The 20,284-nt window shown below is 41.1% G+C and overlaps 1 protein-coding gene across 1 annotated transcript in view; it reads left to right on the top strand.

Annotated features, from left to right (window-relative positions):
• Nucleotides 1-20,284, top strand: part of ARNTL2 (aryl hydrocarbon receptor nuclear translocator like 2) — a 66,886-nt gene that overhangs the window by 12,739 nt on the left and 33,863 nt on the right. Inside the window, exons 2-4 of the mRNA XM_030540715.1 lie at nt 8,017-8,164; nt 12,811-12,849; nt 14,829-14,986. Coding sequence (XP_030396575.1) covers nt 8,017-8,164; nt 12,811-12,849; nt 14,829-14,986 — 345 coding nt within the window. The remainder of the gene's footprint in view (nt 1-8,016; nt 8,165-12,810; nt 12,850-14,828; nt 14,987-20,284) is intronic.

The following is a 20,284-nucleotide window of genomic DNA, read 5'->3' as shown; positions in this document are numbered from 1 at the left end:
AGCACTACAAGCTACACCCAAAGAGGATGTGGTTTACGTGCAGCGCTGGGAGAGCTCTCTCCCAGCGCTGGTGCTGCGATCACACTCACAGCGCTGCCCCAGCAGCGCTTTGAAGTTTCAAGTGTAGCCATACCCTGAGCTCCAATCTCTATTACATTGGTCCACTGCTTGGGAGTCACCTTAACTAGTCAAGTAGCCAAAGGACAAGCATTTGAATAAGAAAGAAAGGTTGCTTGCTTATGCAGTAACTGGACTTCTTAAAGAGGCGTTGGTCATATTACATATTCCATGACTCATCCTCTATCCCTTTTAGTCCTGTGTCACCTGGATTTTGCTGTGGAGAGGAAACAATGGCATTTCTCCCATTCTGTCCTTTTATGCCCTCATTATGGGGCATTGAATTCTAGAGCACATTTGTGGGCACAGCAGACACTGCTTGCCAAAAGACTCCAACCTTGGGCACATGTATACTGTGACTTTGCACTCCATATGATTTTATGAAAATATGCTAATATGTGTGAATATAATATAACTGGAATATGCTTCATGCAAAAAGTCTCTTGTAAGGTGTCATTACAAAGCCTATAATCTACTGAGTGTGGTCATCCTATTTGTATAAATGTATCACTCTAATATCTGGAACTAGAAATATGAAATATAACTCTGAGGTCCTATTGTAATTATGCAGAGTGTGGGCCATTAATGGTGGTTTGGAATCTTGATGGCTCCCATTAATCAGGACAATTATCTGTAGATGGCTCTGTTTACTTGCAAGCTTTTCTGAGAGTCAGGCTAGGAAGAATGAAGGGTTGGGGTCTCACAGGACATGTGATCAGTGTCACCTGGTACTGAAATCCATCTTAAACTTGGTGCTTTTCCATTTAAAAGAAGGGGTGGGGACCCAGAGACACACAAGATTTCCACCTTGTGCCAAAGCTATAAAAAGAGATGGAACAGAACAAAGGATGTTACAGTCATGAGAAATCCCCTAGTTACAACCTGAGCTGGAGCTAACAAGAACTGTACCAGGGGAAAGGATTGGGACCAGACCAGGAAGGAGTTTAAGTCTGTGAAAGAAGCTTTTTGGAACATCTCTGAGGGTAAGATTTTATCTGTAATCGGTTTCTTGGTGTATTGGGCTTAGACTTGAGTGTTTTGTTTTACTTTGTTCTATCTGTTACTACTTGGAACCACTTAAATACTACTTTTTATACTTAATAAAATCACTTTTGCTTATTAATTGTTCCAGAGTAAGTAAGTAATGCCTGGAGGACCAAACAGCTGTGCATATCTCTCTGTCAGTGTTATAGAGGGTGGACAATATGAGTTTACCCTGTATAAGCTTTATACAGAGTAAAACAGATTTATTTGGGGGTTGGATTCTATTGGGAACTGGGTATCTGGGTGGTGCTGAAGACAGGAGCACTTAAGCTGTTTTCAGTTAAGTGTGCAGCTTTGGGGACGTGATTCAGACCTAGGCCTGTGTTTGCAGAAGGCTGATGTGCCTGGTTCAACAAGGCAGGGTTCTGAAGTCCCAAGCTGGCAGGGAAAATGGGCTGAGACTACCTCTGAACCCATCAGGTGACAGTCCCAAGGGGATCTCTGTGACCCAACCCATCACATATACCTTAAATGGAGTATGTCTGATGGCCAACCCATCTTGAAGAATTACAGGTACCTACGTACTCGTGTAACTTTTCTTGCTTGATTTGAAAATGGTAGTAAATAATTTACTATGTTGGGAAGGAAAGTTAATAAGTGTTTAATGCCTATTTTGCTTCAGTCTTCACTAAAAAGGTTAATGGTGACCAGATACTCAACACAATTAATTTTAACAAGGGGGAAGGAACACAGGTCAAAATTGGGGAAGAACAGGTTAAAGAAATATTTAGATAAGTTAGAGGTAGTCAAGTCAGCAGGTCCTGATGAAATTCATCTGGGATACTTAAAGAACTAGCTGAAGCAAGCTTGGAAGCATTAGCAATTACTTTCATGGAGGATGGGTGAGGACCCAGAGGAAATGCAGAAGGGAAAACATAGTACCTATCTTTAAAAAAGTGAACAGAGGACCTGGAGAATTATGGATTAGTCAGCCTCACTTCAATACTTGAACAATAATTAATCAATTTGTAAGCGTCTAGAGGATAATAAAATTATAAAGAATAGCTAGCATGGAGTTTTCAAACAAAAATCATGCCAAACAACCTAAATTCCTTCTTTGCTGGTGTTACTGGGTTGGTAGGTAAGGGGAAGCAGTAGACATGATGTATCTTGATTTTTAGTAAGGATTTTGACACAGTCCCACCACCTATTTTCATATGCAACCTTGGGAAATGCAGTCTAGATGAAATTACTATAAGGTGAGTGCACAACTGATTGAAAGAGTAGTTACTAGTGGTTAACTGTTAAGCTGGGAGGGCGTATCTAGTAGGGTCCCACAAGGGTCCAGTACTATAATGGAATGGGAAGAATGCTTATAAAATTTGTGGATGACACCAACCGGGGAGGGGTTGCAAGCACTTTGAAGGACAGGATTAGAAGTCAAAAATGACCTTGATAAATTGGAGAATGGGACTCAAATCAACAAGATGAAATTCAGTAAAGATAAATGCAAAGTATTTTGCTTAGGAAGGAAAAATCAAATGCACAACCACAAAATGGGGAATAACTGGATAGCTGGTAATAATGCTGAAAAGGATCTGGGTAGTTATACTGGATCACCAATTGAGCATGAGTCAACAATGGGATGCAGTTATGAGAAAGGCTAATAGCATCCTGGAATGTATTAATGGGAGTGTTGTATGTAAGACATGGGAGGTAATTGTCCTGTACTCATGGCCCATGAGGCCCCAGCTGGAGTATTTTGTACAATTCTGGGCACCAGACGTTAGGAAAGATGTGGCTAAATTGGACAGAGTCCAGAGGAGAGAACAAAAATGATGAAAGATTAGAAAACCTGACCTATAAGGAAAAGTTGAAAGAATTGGGCATGTTTAGTGTTGAGAAAAGAAGACTAAGTGGGGACTTGATAAGTCTTCAGATATGTTATGAGCTGTTATAAGAGGACTGTGATTGTTTTCCATGTCCACTGAAGATAGAGCAAGAAGTAATGGGATTAATTTGTAGCAGAGGAGATTTAGGTTAGCTGTTAAGAAAAATGTTCTAACTATAAGGATAGTTAAGCTCTGGAATAGGCTTCCAAGGGAGGTTGTGGAATTCCCATCATTGCAGGTTTTTAAAAACAGATTGGACAACCACCTATCAGGAATGGTCTAGGTTTATTTGGCCATACCTCAGTGCAGGGATCTGAACTTTGTCACTTCTCAAGATCCCTTCCAGTCGTACATTTCTGCGATTCCATTTGTACAAAATATTTTTAGGATGCCTAGCTGCTTTTTAAAGTATAGAGCTGTAGAAATTTTGTTAGTCATTTAGAGTTTCTTTATATACTGTATGTGTATCCATGTAAGGTTTTGTTTGTGCTTGGTCCCTGGCTTGAAAAAGGCCCAATATTTTGATCTTCTGCTCACTCACAGAAAGCTCATCTGTATAATAAATAAATACAACTATGACATTGTTGGCATCACTGAAACTTGGTGGGATAATACACATGATTGGAATGTTGGTGTGGATGGGTATAGTTTGCTCAGGAAGGATAGACGGGGGAAAAAGGGAGGAGGTGTTGCCTTATATATTAAAAATGTACACACTTGAACTGAGGTGGAGATGGACATAGGAGATGGAAGTGTTAAGAGTCTCTGGGTTAGGATAAAAGGGGTAAAAAACAAGGGTGATGTCGTGCTAGGAGTCTACTACAGGCCACCTAACCAGGTGGAAGAGGTGGATGAGGCTATTTTTAAACAACTAACAAAATCATCCACAGCCCAAGATTTGGTGGTGATGGGGGACTTCAACTATCCAGATATATATTGGGAAAATAACACCGCGGGGCACAGACTATCCAATAAGTTCCTGGACTGCATTGCAGACAACTTTTTATTTCAGAAGGTTGAAAAAGCTACTGGGGGGAAGCTGTTCTAGACCTGATTTTAACAAACAGGGAGGAACTCATTGAGAATTTGAAAATAGAAGGAAGCTTGGGTGAAAGTGATCATGAAATCATAGAGTTTGTAATTCTAAGGAAGGGTAGAAGGGAGTACAGCAAAATAGAGACAATGGATTTCAGGAAGGCGGATTTTGGTAAGCTCAGAGAGCTGATAGGAAATCAAGACTGAGGGGAAAAACAACTGAGGAGAGTTGGCAGTTTTTCAAAGGGACACTATTAAGGGCCCAAAAGCAAGCTATTCCGATGGGTAGGAAAGATAGAAAATGTGGCAAAAGACCACCTTGGCTTAACCACGAGATCTTGCATAACCTGCAAAATAAAAAGGAGTAATATAAAAAATGGAAACTAGGTCAGATTACAAAAGATGAATATAGACAAACAACACAGGATTGCAGGGGCAAGATTAGAAAGGCAAAGGCACAAAATGACCTCAAACTAGCTATGGGAATAAAGGGAAACAAGAAGACTTTTTATCAATACATTAGAAGCAAGGGGAAGACCAAGGGCAGGGTAGGCCCACTGCTCAGTGAGGAGGGAGAAACAGTAACAGGAAACTTGAAAATGGCAGAGATGCTTAATGACTTATTTGTTTTGGTCTTCGCTGAGAAGTCTGAAGGAATGTCTAACATAGTGAATGCTTATGGGAAGGGGATAGGTTTAGAAGATAAAATAAAAAAAGAGCAAGTTAAAAATCACTTAGAAAAGTTAGATGCCTGCAAGTCACCAGGGCCTGATGAAATGCATCCTAGAATACTCAAGGAGTTAATAGAGGAGGTATCTGAGCCTCTAGCTATTATGTTTGGAAAGTCAGGGGAGACGGGAGAGATTCCAGAAGACTGGAAAAGGGCAAATATAGTGCCCATCTATAAAAAGGGAAATAAAAACAACCCAGGAAACTATAGACCAGTTAGTTTAACTTCTGTGCCAGGGAAGATAATGGAGCAAGTAATTAAAGATATCATCTGCAAACACTTGGAAGGTGGTAAGGTGATAGGGAATGGCCAGCATGGATTTGTAAAGAACAAATTGTGTCAAACCAGTCTGATAGCTTTCTTTGATAGGATAACGAGCCTTGTGGATAAGGGAGAAGCGGTGGATGTGGTATACCTAGACTTTAGTAAGGCATTTGATACGGTCTCGCATGATATCCTTATTGATAAACTAGGCAAATACAATTTAGATGGGGCTACTATAAGGTGGGTGCATAACTGGCTGGATAACCATACTCAGAGAGTAGTTATTAATGGCTCCCAATCCTGCTGGAAAGGTATAACAAGTGGGGTTCCGCAGGGGTCTGTTTTGGGACCGGCTCTGTTCAATATCTTCATCAACGACTTAGATGTAGGCATAGAAAGCACGCTTATTAAGTTTGCGGACGATACCAAACTGTGGGGATTGCAACTGCTTTGGAGGACAGGGTCAAAATTCAAAATGATCTGGACAAACTGGAGAAATGGTCTGAGGTAAACCAGATGAAGTTCAATAAAGACAAGTGCAAAGTGCTCCACTTAAGAAGGAACAATCAGTTTCACACATACAGAATGGGAAGAGACTGTCTAGGAAGGAGTATGGCAGAAAGAGAGGAGTATGGCAGAAAGAGATCTAGGGGTCATAGTGGACCACAAGCTAAATATGAGTCAACAGTGTGATACTGTTGCAAAAACAGCAAACGTGATTCTGGGATGCATTAACAGGTGTATTGTAAACAAGACAGGAGAAGTCATTCTTCCGCTCTACTCTGCGCTGGTTAGGCCTCAACTGGAGTATTGTGTCCAGTTCTGGGCACCGTATTTCAAGAAAGATGTGGAGAAATTAGAGAGGGTCCAGAGAAGAGCAACAAGAATGATTAAAGGTCTTGAGAACATGACCTATGAAGGAAGGCTGAAAGAATTGGGTTTATTTAGTTTGAAAAAGAGAAGACTGAGAGGGGACATGATAGCAGTTTTCAGGTATCTAAAAGGGTGTCATCAGGAGGAGGGAGAAAACTTGTTCACCTTAGCCTCTAATGCTAGAACAAGAAGCAATGGGCTTAAACTGCAGCAAGGCAGATTTAGGTTGGACATTAGGAAAAAGTTCCTAACTGTCAGGGTAGTTAAACACTGGAATAGATTGCCTAGGAAGGTTGTGGAATCTCCATCTCTGGAGATATTTAAGAGTAGGTTAGATAAATGTCTATCAGGGATGGTCTAGACAGTATTTGGTCCTGCCATGAGGGCAGGGGACTGAACTCGATGACCTCTCGAGGTCCCTTCCAGTCCTAGAGTCTATGAATCTATAAGCATGCATTTTTTGGAAGTCAGAGGTATTATAGAATGGGATTGTAGCTGGTGGGATTGTGCATTTGGCAAATGCATTTTAAGTATTATTGGTTCTAATGACTGGTAGTTAGATGATGTTTTATTAGGGTTAGGGGGAAAGGGGAAATGCTGCTTCATTTGACAATTTATATTGTACCACTTTTAGTATTGTGGATTTAAGTGTATCTCAAAGGCACCCAGAGCTCTGGATGAGGTACTTTTTCATGTAAAAGCAGCAAAGAGTCCTGTGGCACCTTATAGACTAACATACGTTTTGGAGCATGAGCTTTCGTGGGTGAATACCCACTTCGTCAGATGCACGTAGTGGAAATTTCCAGGGGCAGGTATATATATGTAGGCAAGCTAGAGATAATGAGGTAGTTCAACCAGGGAGGATGAGGCCCTGTTCTAGCAGTTGAGGTGTGAAAACCAAGGGAGGAGAAACTGGTTCTGTAATTGGCAAGCCATTCACAGTCTTTGTTTAATCCTGAGCTGATGGTGTCAAATTTGCAGAGGAACTGAAGCTCAGCAGTTTCTCTTTGAAGTCTGGTCCTGAAGTTTTTTTGCTGCAGGATGGCCACCTTAAGGTCTGCTTTAGTGTGGCCAGGGAGGCTGAAGTGTTCTCCTACAGGTTTTTGTATATTGCCATTCCTAATATCTGATTTGTGTCCGTTTATCCTTTTCCGTAGCGACTGTCCAGTTTGGCCAATGTACATAGCAGAGGGGCATTGCTGGCATATGATGGCGTATATTACACATTGGTGGATGTGCAGGTGAATGAACCGGTGATGGTGTGGCTGATCTGGTTAGGTCCTGTGATGGTGTCGCTGGTGTAGATATGTCGGCAGAGTTGGCATCGAGGTTTGTTGCATGGATTGATTCCTGAGCTAGAGTTACTATGATGCGGTGTGCAGTTACTGGTGAGAATACGTTTCAGGTTGGCAGGTTGCCTGTGGGCAAGGACTGGCCTGCCACCCAAGGCCTGTGAAAGTGTGGGATCATTGTCCAGGATGGGTTGTAGATCCCTGATGATGCGTTGGAGAGGTTTTAGCTGGGGACTATATGTGATGGCCAGTGGAGTCCTGTTGGTTTCTTCCTTGGGTTTGTCTTGCAGTAGGATGCTTCTGAGTAGAAGAACACTTCAGCCTCCCTGGCCACACTAAAGCAGACCTTAAGGTGGCCATCCTGCAGCAAAAAAACTTCAGGACCAGACTTCAAAGAGAAACTGCTGAGCTTCAGTTCCTCTGCAAATTTGACACCATCAGCTCAGGATTAAACAAAGACTGTGAATGGCTTGCCAATTACAGAACCAGTTTCTCCTCCCTTGGTTTTCACACCTCAACTGCTAGAACAGGACCTCATCCTCCCTGATTGAACTACCTCATTATCTCTAGCTTGCCTGCATATATATACCTGCCCCTGGAAATTTCCACTACATGCATCTGACGAAGTGGGTATTCACCCACGAAAGCTCATGCTCCAGAACGTCTGTTAGTCTATAAGGTGCCACAGGACTCTGCTGCTTTTACAGATCCAGACTAACACGGTTACCCCTCTGATACTTTTTCATGGAGAATTGTTTTTTTAAGATCAAAATAAAAATGAACGAATAATACTCTTCTGCTTTATTGTGATAATTTTTTTCATTTACAGATAATCTTGTGATGGAAGGGAGCCAATGTGTTGCCTCTGCAGTCTCCACCCTTATGAATCCAATAACCAACCCTGCCACTGCCTGTTCGCTCAACACGTTTACTGTTGAGTTTCCAAAAAAGCGCAAAGGAAGTGATTTTGATAACCAGTAAGTGATCTGCTTTTATTCTTCTCTACATCATGATGAGACAATACTAGTTGGAGGCAAGCATCTATTCTTGCTTAACTTCATCACGTTTTTGTGGCATTTCCCATTACATTATATTTATTTTAAAGGAAAACAATATTGCACATCCATTCTTTGGAAATCCTGGGGGATCAAGAACTGTAGACAGACGGGGTCCTGACTCCCTGGAGCTGATTTTAGGCGGATTTCTGTAATGGCATTTTCTGGTCCAAGACCTTGGTAGTATACCTCTGGGGCTAGAATTTCAAACTGTAACTTTTTTCGATCCCCCTTTTTTCAGTAAAGGCATGCTAACCTGGAGCATAGGGTTATTACAAATACAAACAAGAATATCACTTGAAGTGTCTGGTTGGTTGGCTAATTAGCTATTAAACCTAGAACTGCAAAATATGGTGCTGGCATAATGATGAAGTGGGTAGGCAGTCACAGAAGCATCTAGACAGAAGTGCAACCTAGAAAGATTTGATGCTGGAGTTCTCAAACTCTTTCATAATGTGGAACATGCTGTAATGCTGAGATTATCTTGTGGACTGCTCCTCTCCCATCCACGAGCACATAATATCCCTGGGGCAGCTACAGCTATTCCATGCATGGAAAATACTGTTAGGAAAGTATGGTACTTTAAGGTGTATTTTGAATGTTTAGCAGCTGGAAGGAAGGAAGAGAGTTAGCACACAGGACCAGCAAGCTCTCTCTAGTCTTCTTTTAGTCCACAGACTACAGCTTGAGAATCATCATGTTAATGAAATAAAAATAAAATTGCCATGCTGCATTTGTACCAGTGAAAGCAGTTTCTCTTCTTGAACCTCAACAAACTACTGTGTCCAGAATGTAAACATTTGACTTCCACTGTCACATATGTTCAGATGTTCCCTGCACTTCTTAAGGTTTTTAAATAAATAGTCCAAACACATCCATTTCTGAAAAATTAACAGCTTTAGCTCCTGCAGAATTTATGGCATAGGATTCCAGTGTTCCATGGGAAAGTTCAAACTCAACGAAAAATTAATTTTTCAAGCCCATGACAGATAATTACTGTGTACTAATTTTAACCAGGAATCTAGAGTTTCTGAAGTGCTGTTAATCTAGTTATTGACAATTCCCTGAGCCAACTAGACCTCACTGACTAAAATTTGTTTAGGCAGCTTATATAGCCAAATTTCTGGTACAGTGTACTATAATTCAGATGTATAATGCCTCAGAAATTAAACATCAGTTGTGTACAAAAATATATTCAAAAGTCAGGAAATTCCTGATTGGATTGTGCAGGCAACCTTAATTCTGCTCCGCATTCATTTTGGACCACTGCACTTAAGAGGCAGGTTCTTATTTTAAAAAGTTTTTAATAGCATGCTCATACACTATCCTGAGTCCATGGAGGCAGAATTAAGGCTGCATGTCAACAAGTCTGACGTTTCAAGTGGTTTATTTATATAGAAAATTCACTTACTTTTATTGTATGTAATTTTGAAGATGTCTTTTAAAAAAAGAAAAAGGTATACCACAGAACTTGGTTGTAAAACTGCCTTCATCTTTCTACCCTCTCCTGGCTGCCCAAATCTTGCATCATCCGCAGAGTTTGAACCCTAAAGTTTCAGCACTGCAAGACAGCTTGAGCTACAGAAATTAACTATATTAGCTAGCAATAGAAGGCTGTTATCCCAGGGAGGTGGGCCATGGCACCATATGCTGTATCTCAGGGATGGTTGGGGAGAACCCACATGCCTCTCTTGAGAGTTGGGGAAGTTCCTGCCCCATACATTGCCCTGAGGAGAGGAGCGGGGGAAAAGGGATGCTGGGGCATCCTGAATTGGTCTGAATCAACCATAAAAAATTCTGTAAAGACAAGTGCAAAGTAATACACTTAAATAAAAATCAAATGAAGAACCACAAAATGAGAACTACCTGGCTGGGCATTAGTACTACAGAAAAGTACCTGGGGACTATAGTCAATCAAAACTGAATATTAGCCAATGATGTGATGCAATTGCGAAAAAGGCTAATATTCTGGGGTGTGCTAACAGGAGTGTTGTTTGTAAGACACGGGAGGTAATTGTCCCGTACTACATGAGGCCTCAGCTGGAATACTGTGTCCAATACTTTAAGATAGATGTGGACAAATTGGAGAGATTCCAGAGGAGAGCAATATAAATTTATAAAAGGTTTAGAAAATCTGAACTATAATGAAAGGTTAAAAAAAAAAAACTGGACAGGTGTAGTCTTGAGAAGAGAAGACTGTGTTGAGGACCTGATAATAAGTCTTCAAATATCTTAAGTGCTGTTATGAAGAGGCCAGTCATTGATTGTTCTTTATGTCCACTGAAAGTAATACAAGAACTAATTGGTTTGATCTACAACAAAGGGGATTTAGGTTAGGGTGACATTCCCCAGGGTACAATCTGGACAGTTGTACAGTTATATCCTCTCAACCCTACAACCAGGGTGCGTTTCATACTGCTTTGCTTTGAGAACAGTCATTCTCGGCCTGTTCACACACAGCTTATAGCAATCAAAATCACACCAAGCTGAATGATACGAGCGCTTCTAGCCATTCACTCTTGAATTATATTGTAGAGTAACACCAGCAAATTCAGAGTCCCAGACTTGTCCCTAGAAGTGTGCGTCTTGGTACTGACCAGTTCTTTCCTTCTGTGCAGTACAAACTCATAGAAAGTCCATCATTACATTAATAGGAAATGATATGCACAAACCCTGTTATCTCAAGTGGAGGCTCCAGACATTTTATTCCAGACACACTCTGGTTTAGATAAAACAAAAAGTTTATTAATTACAGAAAGATTTTAAGTGATTATAAATAATGAGGCATAAAAGTCAGGATTGGTTACGAAGAAATAGAAGGTAAAATGCAAACTGACACCTAACTTAACAAGCTAAATGAATTCAAAGTAAAGGTTTTTTCTCATCACATGCTTTTACTGGCTGAATTCCTTCAATAAGGACCAGTCTCCCCCAGCTCATTAAGGTTTCCTTTGTCTTTCAAATGTTGATGATGCATGAGTAAAGATGAGGGGAGAGGTGATGTGTGTCCTCTGTTCCCCCCTTCTTAAAGCATGTATCTTTGAGAGAATCCTCTCCAGCTTGGGTTCAGGCAACGGCAAATCTGTTTTGGACAGCAGCCCCCTGCTATTCCACTGCCAAAATGTAAATTTCTCACTCACTCTTTTTTCTGCCAAAGAATGGCTTCCTTACCAGGTAATAGTCCACTTGATTATATTGACATCTGACTGAGGTGCTGTCTAACCTTTTTTCGCTGAGGAACTGGTTTGGATTGCTGTTATTAACTTGGAGCATGTCTCAGCAATGCCATACAGTAAAATCTTTGAACTTTACATACAATGTTGCTACACATATTCTATCAAGGCAATAATGTTCAGTAGATTATGAATTTTCAGATGATACCTCACAAGGCATACTTTGTACAAAATGCATCAGAGTTTTGTAAAAGTGGTGAACATAAGGGTATGGTCTGTCACAGATAATAGGAAAAATTATCTAAGGATAGTTATGTACTGGAATAGGCTTCCAAGAGAGGTTGTGGAATCCCCAGTATGAGAGGTTTCTAAGAACAGATTAGACAAACATCTATCAGGAATGGCTTGGGTATATGTAGTCCTGCCACAGCACTGTAAGATGGACTACATGATCTCTTGAGGTCCTGTTCAACTCTACTTTTCTGTGATTATGTGCTCAGAAGCTATGCTGAATTTCCCTGAAGATTTCACTTGCATTGATCATTCTCCAGCTCATGACTGAGCAGGACTTTCCCTGCAATTGCTGCTCTGGGTTGCTGCATTCTGTGCACTGAGACAAGGAGCCTGTGCTCTCACTGACCTCCTTCTGAGACCAGGCAGTGTGGAAGAGAAAGTTGTCTGATTTGAATGCAGGGGGTAAGAGCCAGACCTACAGGAAGTAAGGAATGGGTTAGGACAAGATTCCTGGTTGATGGGGAAGATGGGGCGGGGCGGGGGGACTGGGAGTTAAGGGCAAGTTATTCAGATCAGTGACAATGTACCAGCTACAGTATATTCTTACACTTGTAAATACTTTTTTTTCAGAATTTTTGTATGCTGACCACTTTCATTCCATTGGCAAATGTTTACCATTTCTCCTTAGCTTCTCATGACAGAAGACAATATAGATTTGTTTCATTTATATTTTTATACACTGGTATCACTAATGTTACGGCTATGTTTAGAAAAATGTGCTGATTGAACAAAATACAAAATATTTTAGGTCCGTCCTGTACTGTGGTTGGTTTGTTTTTCTTGGCAGTAGTATGAGTGTTAAAAATCTGTGTAATATTTCTCACCAGATTACAAGATTTATGGTAGACCAAATGTGGGGCCTAAACTAATTGTGTGTTCCATTATTATTAGACTATAATATTTAAACTGTGTGAAAATTCAAAGTTAAATTTAGTGCAGTTTATTAGGTTTTGGTCTTGCGTTATGGAACAGTTCCTAAAGAATGGAGACTTCTAGAACTTTGTGCAGTAAAAAGCAATATTTCTTGTATCTTTTTAAATTAATGTACTGTTTTTTTAAAAAAATGTTAATATCATGTACAATTATATTCTGTTTTTCTAGGAGTGAAGATGGAGAACATGTAAAAATTAAATATTTCAGGTATAGTAATTTGGCGAAGTATATTTTTCTACCAGTTACTGGCACTAAATCTACCAAAATCTACAATCATAATTCATAGTTTTGTTATAAGCTTTTTCAAATACTTAATGTCCAATTTTCTTAAACTTTTTTCTAAACTCATGCTGAAATTTCAAAGTTGATTGGGGATTTAATTTTTCATTTACTGCAGTGTAAATTGTATAGCTAAATCCCATTCTTGGCTTTGAAAATTTCAACCTTGTGGTTTTACTAGGTGTATCTTACTTAATGTAATATATTCATGGCATGTTTAAACAAGGGGACAGCTGATGTAAATTTGAGGATCTACCTCTGTGACTTGAAGAACTTTGTAATTTAACAGTCAAATGTTTCTAATCCATAATCCACTAATCAGCACACTGTGGCATTGACAAACAAAAATTGCTGGTCACCTTTCTTCTCAGCAAAGATTTAATTGCCGAGTCCTGTAATGTGGTCTCATATTACCAAAATCTTTTATACAATAATTAATAAACATCCTTTTTTATTTACTCGAACTAATATCTGATCATTTAAATCTAAACAGTAATTGTCAAACTAAATCAACAAGTCCCTAGTAATATACTATCATTGCTGTTTGGTTTACTTATTAAACACAAAATTCAGTTCTCAATGGGTGTCCCAGTGATTGGTGAGATTCTGTATATAAAATCCTGTTCTTTGTTAATTTTCACATTTTGTTCTTAATTTTGTTTTGAATTACTTTGTTCACTAATCAAAAAACATAAAGTTATGCATGTAGTTCACGAGAGGAATATTTTAGGGCTTGGTTCTGTAGTATATTCCTCCACTGTTGTTTTGTTGAAGCATCATTGGGCAACCTGTTTGTGACCTTAATCTCCTTTCTTGCATGCAAATCATAAAACTTTGTTCATTAGCAGCTGTGAAATGCATTCTGCACCCTCCAGTCCCCTGAATCCATCTATTCCCAGTTGCAATAAACTACCTGTTCTTTGGGCTTTCCAGGTGTTATACAACTGAGCTGGGAACTTCTCCCAACTGTTTGTCTATTATGTTATATACCACACTGCATCAGTATAAATTATGCCACTTGGGGATGTGAATAAGCCACTCCCCCGAGCAATGTAAATTACACTGACCTAAGCGCCGGTGTGGACAGCACTACATCAGCAGGAGAGCTTCTCCCGCTGACATAGCTAGTGAGACTTTCGGGGACTGGAGTAATTGACAGCAGAGCCCTCTCCCATCGGCTTGGAGCGCCTGTCCTAGCAGCACTACTGTGGTGCAGCTGTGCCACTGTAAAGCTATGGCTACACTTTAGAGCAACGTCTCTGTTTTCTGTTGTATAGACACAGAGGAAAAGGCAAACAGAGTAAGTGACTACCTGGTATCAGGAAAAAAGTTTTAGTCTGGAGATGGATGGGACAGAAGCAAATGCAAAGATTTTAGAGAGGGGAAAAAAAGGAGAAACAATACTATTGTGGGATAACTAATCCAGATATTTCAAAAAAATTGGTTGCTTTGGAAGAAAAGTCAAAATTAACTTGTCTGTAAAACCAGAGATTTTCTTTAAAATTGGTCCTTAAAAGTAATATGCAGCCACAAGTGTATACATAGAGGGGAATGTTGTTTTTTGTAAAAATCAAATTCAGCATTATGGGAAAGACCAGACAGAACACTATGTAAAGTCTCCACTTCTCTTTTGTTCCAACCACTTATGAGCAAGTTCATGCTACTTTGGTTTTATTTTCAAAATTTCACATCACACCATTTTCCATGAGCAGCTGCTGCATATTTCAGGTGCATCAGGTGTCAGATTAGCTGTCAAATATGTGCATTGTATATAAGTTCTTTCGATATGCTGTTATTTCTCACAATACAATCTGTCCCCCTGATAATGTTGATGTATATAGCACAGGGGAAAATCTAGTGAAAAATGTATGCATTTTGAACTTTGCTTAAAATACTTTTCTTCTTAGGGAAGCTCATAGTCAAACAGAAAAACGAAGAAGAGATAAAATGAATAACTTGATAGAAGAATTATCTGCTATGATACCTCAGTGCAATCCTATAGCACGTAAATTAGACAAACTTACAGTATTACGAATGGCTGTGCAGCATTTCAAATCATTAAAAGGTAAGTTAAAAACTGATCTTATAATTCCTTTAATGGGAATTACACAATGGAATTTCTTTACAGTTACATAACTGTTAGCTGTTCTGTATCTATACTTAGATAATTCAACTTTCAGGTTCACTAAATATATTTACCAAAAGATTGAATTTTGAAGAAATTGCATGTTATTTTAGAGGTTGTTCATACATTTTAGTTATTTAGGAAGAAATGTGATAGCAAAGACTTGAGTGAAATGCTGTGGCAAAGAAGCAGTTACGTTTGAAACATAAGTTTAGGAACAAAAATTCAGCCGAGTCAGCATGTCTGCTCTTTAGATTTACTTACTCTCATGTCTCTTGCTGTTGATTATTTGTATTGCCATATATCTCTGACCATGTCTACATCTAAAATTTTGCAGCGCTGGTTGTTACAGCTGTATTAGTACAGCTGTATAGGGCCAGCGCTGCAGAGTGGCCACACTTACAGCAACCAGCGCTGCAAGTGGTGTTAGATGTGGCCACACTTCAGCGCTGTTGGGCAGCTTCAAGGGGGGTTCGGGGAACGCGAGAGCTAACCGGGAAAGGAGACCAGCTTCGCCGCGGTTTGCTCTCGCGTTCCCCGAACCACCCTGCAAACCGAAGGGAAGGAGACCTGCTTGTTCGGGGAACGCGAGAGCAAACCGCGGCGAAGCTGGTCTCCTTTCCCGGTTTGCTCTCTCGTTCCCCGAACCCCCGAGCAAGCAGGTCTCCTTCCCTGCGGTTTGCAGGGTGGTTCAGGGAACGCGAGAGCAAACCGGGAAAGGAGACCAGCTTCGCCGCGGTTTGCTCTCGCGTTCCCCGAACCACCCTGCAAACCGCAGGGAAGGAGACCTGCTTGCTCGGGGGTTCGGGGAACGAGAGAGCAAACCGGGAAAGGAGACCAGCTTCGCCGCGGTTTGCTCTCGCGTTCCCCGAACCACCCTGCAAACCGCAGGGAAGGAGACCTGCTTGCTTGGGGGTTCGGGGAACGAGAGAGCAAGCTGGGGAAGGAGACCAGCTTCGCCGCGGTTTGCTCTCGCGTTCCCCGAACCACCCTGCAAACCGTAGGGAAGGAGACCTGCTTGTTCGGGGAACGCGATAGCAAACCGGGAAAGGAGACCAGCTTCGCCGCGGTTTGCTCTCGCGTTCCCGGAACCACCCAGCAAACCTCAGGGAAGGAGACCTGCTGGTTCGGGGAGCGCGAGAGCAAGCTGGGGAAGGAGACCAGTTTGATTACCAGAGGCTTCCTCAGGTATGCTGGGATACCTGCTTATTCCACGGAGGTCAAGAAAAGCGCTGGTAAGTGTCTATACTTGATTACCAGCGCTGGATCCTCTACACCCGAGACAAAACGGGAGTACGGCCAGCGCTGCAAACAGGGAGTTGCAGCGCTGGTGGTGCCCTGCAGATGTGTACACCTCCTAAGTTGCAGCGCTGTAACTCCCTCGCCAGCGCTGCAACTTTCTGATGTAGACAAGCCCTAAGTCTTCTTCCCCAGACGTAGTTTTGCGTGTATCTTGAACTCTTGCATGCACTTCATTTGTTGTCAGTGATACAGTAGTTATATCTATAAGGTACAACATATGTGTGTGTACATATGTACGTACACACACACACACACACACACAGAGTAGTTCTGTTTAAATTCTCTTAGCTGCTCCTAGTTTTATTTTTACCTTGTCTTCTAGATTGTGAAATCCTTATTGTAAAAAATAACTTCTAAACTCATCAGTTACATCAGAATTTCCTCCTTTTGCAATAAAAGTCTCATAACTTTTGGCTCTTGTGACTTATTCAAGAGAATCAGTTTTTCTGTTGTCCTATGATGCATCCTCTCCAAAGCAATAGTATTCTCCCTCTAGACAATGGGGGGTGGGGGGTCAAGCAAGTGCCTTATTTCTAATTTGAATTTGTCTGGCTTTAATTACCAGCCATTGGTTCTTGTTATACCTTTTTCTGCTAGATTAAAGGGCCCTTTAGTACCTGGTATTTTCTACATTCCAGTCACCTCTTGATCTTTGTTTTGATAAACTAGACAGATTGAACTCTTTAAAGTCACTCACTATAAGGGATTTTTTCCAGTCCTCAGATCATTACTGTGGCATTTTTCTTTACCCTCTCCAATTTTTCCATATCTCTTTTTAAAGCAGGGATACCAGAAGTACAGTGTTCCAATATCATTCTCACTAGTGCCGTATATTGAGATAAACTCACCTTCCTGATCCTACTTGCTAATCTCGTTTTCATACATCCAAAGATTATGTAACAGGTGCGTGCTGTCCTGGCACATCCACTTGTGGCCAAGTGCAGTATTACTGGTGTGCCTGCCTTAATTTCCCATTTGGGCCATCAGTAAATTGGTAAACTAATCTAAACTCCATGTTCCCCAAATGTCAAGGGGTTAAACTCTGTTTACCTTCATTTACCCTCAACTAGACTACAGCATTTGGCTATATTCAAACATGTTTTGTTTGAGTGGGCCCAGGTCACCAAGCGATCCACATCAGTCTGTATGATTACCCTGTCCTCCTCATTATTTGGTACTTCAGTGGTCTGCGTCAAGTAAGTTTTATAGCAGTGATTTTATATTTACTTCTAGATCATTGATGAAAATACTGAATAGCATCAGGTCTAGAACTGATCTCTGCAGAACACCACTAGGAACATTTCCATTTGATGCTGAGTCCCCATTGATGACTACTAATTTGAGATCTGTCAGTTAGCCAGTTCTTCCATTTAACATAATGTACTGATATTGTATAGTGCTAGTTTTTTAAATAGAACGTTGTGAGGTCAGATGCCTCACAAAAGTCTAAATACATCTACGTCTGCATCAACGAAGTTTGTGTCATCAAAAAATGAAATCAGATTTGTTTGACAAGACTTATTTTCTGTAGAGCTGCATTGACTGATCTTAATTATATTCACATCCTTTAATCATGTATCAGCTTTTCCATTATTTTGCCTGGGTTTGGTGTCAAACTAACTAACTAGTTATCCAAGACATCTTTCTTGCCCTTTTTGAACATGGGTACAATGTTAGCAGTCTTCTAGTCGTCATGATTTATTAAAAATTAATAGTGATTTTAGAGATCTTCTCAACCAGCTCTTTTAGGATTCTTGGATGCAAGTTATATAGGCTTGCTGTTTTCAAAATGTTTATCCCAGGGGATATTCAAAAGGAAATAATGTCATGAATTAGCAAAGTGGCAGCTGCATTCAACAGCTGAAAAAATATTTGGTCATTAAAAAGCCACTGATTCAAGACCAAACTGCTAATCTTCAACTCAAATGTTATCTCCACCTAATGTATGGATGTGAAAGCTGGATAGCCACCAAAGGTTTAGGGCTTGTCTACATCAGAAAGTTGCAGCGCTGGTGAGGGAGCTACAGCGCTGCAACTTAGGAGGTGTACACATCTGCAGGGCACCACCAGCGCTGCAACTCCCTGTTTGCAGCGCTGGCCGTACTCCCGTTTTGTCTCGGGTGTAGAGGATCCAGCGCTGGTGATCCAGCGCTGGTAATCAAGTGTAGACACTTACCAGCGCTTTTCTTGACCTCCGTGGAATAAGCAGGTATCCCAGAATACCTGAGGAAGCCTCTGGTAATCAAACTGGTCTCCTTCCCCAGCTTGCTCTCGCGTTCCCCGAACCCCGAGCAAGCAGGTCTCCTTCCCTACGGTTTGCAGGGTGGTTCGGGGAACGCGAGAGCAAACCGGGAAAGGAGACCAGCTTCGCCGTGGTTTGCTCTCGCGTTCCCCGAACAAGCAGGTCTCCTTCCCTGCGGTTTGCAGGGGGGTTCGGGGAACGCGAGAGCAAACCGCGGCGAAGCTGGTCTCCTTTCCCGGTTTGCTCTCTCGTTCCCCGAACCCCCGAGCAAGCAGGTCTCCTTCCCTGCGGTTTGCAGGGTGGTTCGGGGAACGCGAGAGCAAACCGCGGCGAAGCTGGTCTCCTTTCCCGGTTTGCTCTCGCGTTCCCCGAACCCCCCTTGAAGCCGCCCAACAGCGCTGCAGTGTGGCCACATCTAACACCACTTGCAGCGCTGGTTGCTGTAAGTGTGGCCACTCTGCAGCGCTGGCCCTATACAGCTGTACTAATACAGCTGTAACAACCAGCGCTGCAAAATTTTAGATGTAGACATGGCCTTAGACATGTCTGAATGCCTCAGGAGAAAATACTAGGTATTAAATGGAAAGCATTTATAACACATGCCGAGATTCATCAGAGAGTTTAACAACCCCTTGTCTCTAAAGTTATCTAGAATAGATGGAAATAATGAAGCCAGAGTATCTGCCATGGCATGTGAGCCATTGGGTAGCTGGGGGAACATGCAAAAAGTGGCTGACTGAAGGAATTGCTCCAGCAAACAGTACTTAGAAAAGGGGAAACTTACAGATCTTAACACACAGAGGTCATGCTGAGAGCTCAGGATATAGAAGGGTGGTGGAACCTTTTTCATATGTTAAGCAATGTTTGATGATGCGGGCAGGATTCAGATAAAGTTAGACATCTATCAAAGGTAGGACTACAAAAATGTTTAATCTCTCATTTGCTTGTAGGTAGAAGTGTCTTTAGTTCTTCTAAACACCACTTCCCTTATTACTTAGTGATATTCTGAATGATAAATAACAAATGATCTATTCTAAAATGAAAAACACAACGGTTCTACACAGAAGCAATACAAAATCAAATTTATGATGTTACTGACAGTTATTTTGACTGTTCTTGGTTTGTTTAATATTATCCAATTTGAGGAAGGGAAGATGCAGTGGAGTTTGGAGTAGAGGGCTTCTAAGGGGAGCGTTCTGTTAGAGGTACTGTTTCTGAGGAGACCTAAAACAAGAGATGTTGAACACTTGCTAAAGGTATGAGGGCACTTTTTTCAGGAGTAAGGCTGTCATGGCCTGTGCTGTTTGACAGTTCCATGCTAGTGGATGTGGTCTTGCTTAAATCTATTCTACAATTTTGCACTGGTTACCTGAATTGCTGCTGTTGTTGAGTACCAACTCCTTTTTGCACTTACTTTGCCTATTGCATCTCAAGGTTATTTGTGCATGAGGGGTAGTATAGAAAAATCTCAAAGATGAAGGCAGAGTATTTTTGTCATCTATAAATTAATATCCTAGTAATATACTTTAATACAAACTTTTTTTGAGAGAGAGAGGTGTCATACTACTTTGGCAACATGCATGAGTTCTTGCATAACTTACAAAGCTCCTCTTTCATTTTGAACTGAAGTCATAACCTTGAGTTTGGTTAAGATCTAATTAAAATGGTCACCACCTAGAAATTGTTTCCTTTTT

Source organism: Gopherus evgoodei, chromosome 1 (genome assembly GCF_007399415.2).
Source record: "Gopherus evgoodei ecotype Sinaloan lineage chromosome 1, rGopEvg1_v1.p, whole genome shotgun sequence".
NCBI classification, from domain to species: Eukaryota; Metazoa; Chordata; order Testudines; family Testudinidae; genus Gopherus; species Gopherus evgoodei.
Note: the sequence above shows the minus strand (reverse complement) of the source record. Positions and strands in the feature narration are given on the sequence as shown.